We start from the raw sequence: 4,531 nt of genomic DNA on the forward strand, positions 1-4,531 counted from the left end.
ATTCTAACTGCAAAGCAGACACGGGGAGGGGGTGGTGGGGGGGGTTAGGGGGCATGCAGGTAAAGGATGGCATTGGATTAGCGTGTTAGGGCTTTGGGTGGCATACTAGCTCTGCAAACCTGGGCAAGTTCCTTCTCTTGGTTCTACCGGAGTTTTCCCTTGGTAAATTGTAAATGGTAATCCTCACCTCATTGGAGTGTTGTGGGAATCAGGAGAGATAAAGGAAGGGGAGGGTTAAACTACTTAGCTCTTATTCCTTCCCGATGGCTCTTCCCAAACACCAGGGCTTGTTCTCTTCATCACGTCAGCCCCTTTCCTGCTCTCACGAACATCCCTGTCTCCGGAAGTGAGCCCCTTCCTTGGAGCCCAGTGCAGCGCCCTCTCCCTGTTGCCCTGGGTCCCGCCCGCCTCAGGTCCTTAGCTCTGAGTCCTGCCAAGTTTCCCCTGCCGTCCTCAGACGCCCAGACTGGTCCGCAGAGGAGTCTCCACCCCTCCAGGCACAGGTGCTGCCTGGCAGGCTGTCACACCAGCTCGGGGGGCCAGGGTCCTGGCACGTTCCCCCGCACATCCCAGAACTCGCATCCCTCCTCTGCCTGCCCAGCCTCTCCCTCTACTTACGGGCTCGAGCTTGGGAGTCCACGGGGAACCAGAGCAGCGCGAGTCCCAGCAAGCAGGAGAGGACCCTCACTTCGGGAACCATCCTTCCTGCCCCGGGGCCAGGCCGCCTGAGCAGAGCCAGAGGGGAGTTGGGGAAAGTGAGAGGAGGACACTGAGGCACCAGGGCACTGATCGCCCCGCGGACCAGGAGGGCTGCGGCTAGCGGAGAGTCAGAGAAAGACTGAGAAGGAGCTGGGGAGGAGCCCTAGGTGGGCATATGAGAAAGGTGGGCAGAGAGCAGAGGGAGAAGGAGAGAGATGGGGAGATGCGGGAAGGTCCGGCCAGGCGGGGGGACAATCACTGCCCCGGAGGTGAGAAGGCGAGGAGGGGGAGAAGGAGAGCCGAGGCCTCGGGTCTGCAGGGCGCCGCGCTGCGCGGGGCGCGGGGGCCGCGGGAAGCAGGCAGCCCGGCCTGGCGCTGGCCTCGCGCTGGCGCCTCCTCTGGGGCACCGCGGGCTCGGTGGATTGGCCACCCGAGAAACAGGCCCACTTTTTCCCCTCCTCTCGTGCGGGTGTCCGGGACGGATGCTCCAGGCGCGGCGCCGAGTGGAGGCGAGGGGGCTGGGGAGGGGGAAGGGGCCACCCGGGCCACGGGCTTTAACCCCTGACTCCCCGCGAGGCCGAGTGCTGGGGGAGCGCAGCTAGACTTCAGGTGAAACTTCCAGGTGGGGAGGGAGGAGATGTCGGGGTCGAGCAAGCCCAGGGTGGGGTGCCAGGCGGAGCGACACGGAGCTGGGCATCTGGATGGAATCAGGGCACTTGTGCCTTGATTCCGTTTGCATCTTGGGCAGAACACCTCAGAGTAATTCCTCAGCTCTAAATGGTTATTTGTTATTTTTATTTATTTATTTATTTATTTATTTATTTATTTATTTATTTATTTATATCGCTTTAGTATCTTCCCGCCTGGTTGAGAAGATCAAATGAGATAACGAACGTTTAAACACTGGCCTCAAAGAGAAAGGGGTCACAATTCCAGGTGCTTAGAATGCAACTGTCCCTCCAACCCCAGTTCTCATCCCCCCCCTCCCCCAGCAAGCGCTATCCCCAGATTGAAAGCCGGCCAGCCCAGTGTGATCTTCGCCTTTCCCCAGGACTTCTTCCCTTGCTTCCCTCTCTCATTCCCCTAACAGGACCTCTCCCCTGCCCGGAAGGCGGAAGGCGGAAGGCGGAAGGCAAGGCGAGGCCTGCATCTCAGTGATGGCCACCATCAGTCATCTTCAGCCAGAGCTGTTATCAGTGCTGTCTGTCCCACCAGAAAGTGAGCTCCCACAGCCCCAGACCCTAACACCCTCCAGCCCACAGGGTTGGGGCTCCATACCTGTGCTCAATGAGTGAGCTAACAGGACCCTCAAAGAGAATACCTGGCTCTGTCCAGACTAGAAATACCCAAGGCAGAGTCACCTTCCTGGCTCAGTCCCAGCCACTTGAAGTACACCCAAGTACTCCGTCTTGCTGTGGACCTGCCCGCCTGTGCAGCTCTTCTGCAGAGCTGGTGGAGAGTCCACTGAGTGTCGGGGGTGCAGGAGCACCAGCAAGAGTGAGAAGGAGAAGGGACCTGGCGCCACATCCCGCTCTGCTCCCGAATGAGATTGCTGCATTTAATCGTGTCTGAGGACCGTCTGTAAAGAGATCTTCCTGGGCCAACGTTGGGCTTCCCATTCCAGTCTACTGCTCCGTAACTTACCCTGTCTGGTCCCTTCCACTTCCTCAGAACAGACATCAGGAGGAAGCACTGAGCCCAGGAACAGTCCTTCCCCCAGACTCTCAGAATCAGGGACTAACATCATCTCCCCGCAGGGCTCCTCAGGCTTAACTTTTCTCCCTCTAGTCTGGCCAGTCTCTTTCTCTCCCTTGAGTATTCATTATTATAACTGAAAATGAGAACTATGTTCACGATTCCCTTTTTACCTTGGCTTTCAGGGAGCTCAGAGTTCAATTAAATGAGCAATTGCCATAAACCATCTCATTAGAAGGGTCTGAGACACAGATCTTTTTCTTTCCTGAATCTTTAAGTGTGCTGTGCACGTATATTTATGTCTTAGATGCAGGAGGTGGATTAGATTGGCCCCCTACATTCCACTAGGTGGGATGCTCCTGGGAGGCCAAGGCACTAACCCCCTCCCAGCCCACAGGATTGGTGCTCCATACCTATGCTTGGTGCATGCATTTACTGTTAGGACCCTATGAAGACCCTAAGGCCATTCGACTCTAAGAAAACTCTCTGCACTCTCAACCTTTGTCGCCAGCCTCCTTATCCCCAGAGTTCCAGCTACACAATTACTCAGAGTTACCCTGCAGCCACCTACCAGGTCTCTGCTTCTAGTCTAGGCCCCTGCATCTGTTTTCCTCACGTCTGCCTTAAGAATTATGCTGACTGGGGCCAGCAGGTGGTATGGAGGTTACGGTGCTGGACTCTTAACATGGCCGACCACTGTTTGAGTCCCTGACCTAGCGGCTTGAAAATCATGCAGGTGCAGGGCCAGCAAGTGGCTTAGTGGTTACGTTGCTGTACTCCCACATGACAAACTGAGGTTCGAGTCCCGGACCTTGTGGCTTGAAAATCATGCCAGGTGCATGTACATGCATGCCTAAGATCCCAGGAGGAGAATGAAGGAGAAGGGATTGCTGCATTGTCATCCTCCCCGCGTGGGGGAGAGGTGATTTCTCACTTTCCCTCATGCCTTTCTGTCTCTCTCTCTCTCCTCTCTCTCTCTAGCAAGTGCACATCCCTTACGGCAAAACCTCTGGGGTGGGGGCAGAAAAGAAAGAAAAAAGAAAAAGAGAAGATAATCACGCAGGTGCTTGCGTTTGCATGCCCCAAATCCTGAGAGGGGAAGGGATTGGGCGTGTCCATCCCCTCCTGGGGGTGATTTCTCACTTTCCCTCTCTCTCTCTGTTTCTCTCCTGTGAGTGCATATGCCCTCTGGCAAAAACCTAAAAAAATTTTTTAAATGAGTTATGCTGATTATTTTTGCTTACAGATCAGATCACATCACTTTCCCACTTAAAAATCCATATTGACTTCCCGTCAACTGCTGGTTAAAATGACACATTTTCAGCATTGGATTCAAGACCATGGACACTTAGGCTCCTACCCGCCATTGCCACCCACTCTACACTTTTACTCTCTACTTCCCTCCAGAATGCGGCTGTGCTTTCTTACACCTGCATTTCTTTCTGCCTGGACTACCTTTCTCCTCCTCCAGCTTTTTACTTGTCACAGGTCAGCTCTGAGTCACTTTCCCCCAGAGGCCTTCTCTGATTTCCCCGGACTTAGTGAATTTTTGGTCTTATTGCGTTGTAGCACTTTGTGTTGTTATTGACATGTAAATATTTATTTGCATTTCTCCCTGCACTTTGGGAGCAGTTCCTCTATTTCATTTATCTCTGCATTTCCAGCACTGAGCCAAGTCTCTGATACATACAGATTGTGAATAAATGACTGCTCCCTGAATGAGTGAAGGCCTCAGTGATTTGAAAAGACGTGTTCTTTCACCAGAGAGCCTTGGTTCCCCATCTTGGCCTTAGCTTTAATCAATAGTTGATGCAAGAAACGAACACTTGAAGAAGATTTTGGTGTCTTCTGTAGAATTACTATTGAAGATAGGTGTCCATGTGTTATCTAAAATCCTCTATGAAAGGAGACTTGATAAATTCTTCCAAAATGTGGTCAGGAAAAAAAAAAAAATCCATCTGTCCATAGCAATTTGTTGCCCCAAGAGTTTGTCTGGCATCTGCTATGCTTCTCTCATAGGGAACCTGCTCACTGCCTTCCAGCCAGCCCATTCTGTGGTTGGACAGCTCTGTTAGAAAGGTCTTTATATTAAACTGAAATCTGATTCTCTGACTGCCTGGGGTTCTCCTAGCTCTGC

At 53.1% G+C, this 4,531-nt stretch overlaps 1 protein-coding gene and 1 long non-coding RNA gene across 3 annotated transcripts in view; one reads left to right on the forward strand and one right to left on the reverse strand.

Moving 5' to 3' along the window:
* CHRDL2 (chordin like 2) overlaps positions 1-1,035 on the reverse strand; it is a 34,934-nt gene extending 33,899 nt beyond the window's left edge. For both annotated transcript variants that reach the window (XM_006140994.3, XM_006140995.3), the window contains exon 1: positions 619-1,035. In XM_006140994.3, the coding sequence (XP_006141056.1) occupies positions 619-700 (82 nt within the window). In that variant the 5' untranslated portion in view covers positions 701-1,035. The remainder of the gene's footprint in view (positions 1-618) is intronic.
* The window catches only part of LOC102485943 (uncharacterized), a 5,157-nt gene extending 2,704 nt beyond the window's left edge, over positions 1-2,453 (forward strand). Inside the window, exons 2-3 of the long non-coding RNA XR_333378.2 lie at positions 1,552-1,635; positions 1,790-2,453. This is a non-coding gene — a long non-coding RNA (uncharacterized LOC102485943). The remainder of the gene's footprint in view (positions 1-1,551; positions 1,636-1,789) is intronic.
* Positions 2,454-4,531: the final 2,078 nt, after the last annotated feature.

The sequence above is a fragment of the Tupaia chinensis genome, unplaced genomic scaffold, assembly GCF_000334495.1.
Source record: "Tupaia chinensis unplaced genomic scaffold, TupChi_1.0 Scaffold000047_1, whole genome shotgun sequence".
Lineage (NCBI taxonomy): Eukaryota > Metazoa > Chordata > Mammalia > Scandentia > Tupaiidae > Tupaia > Tupaia belangeri.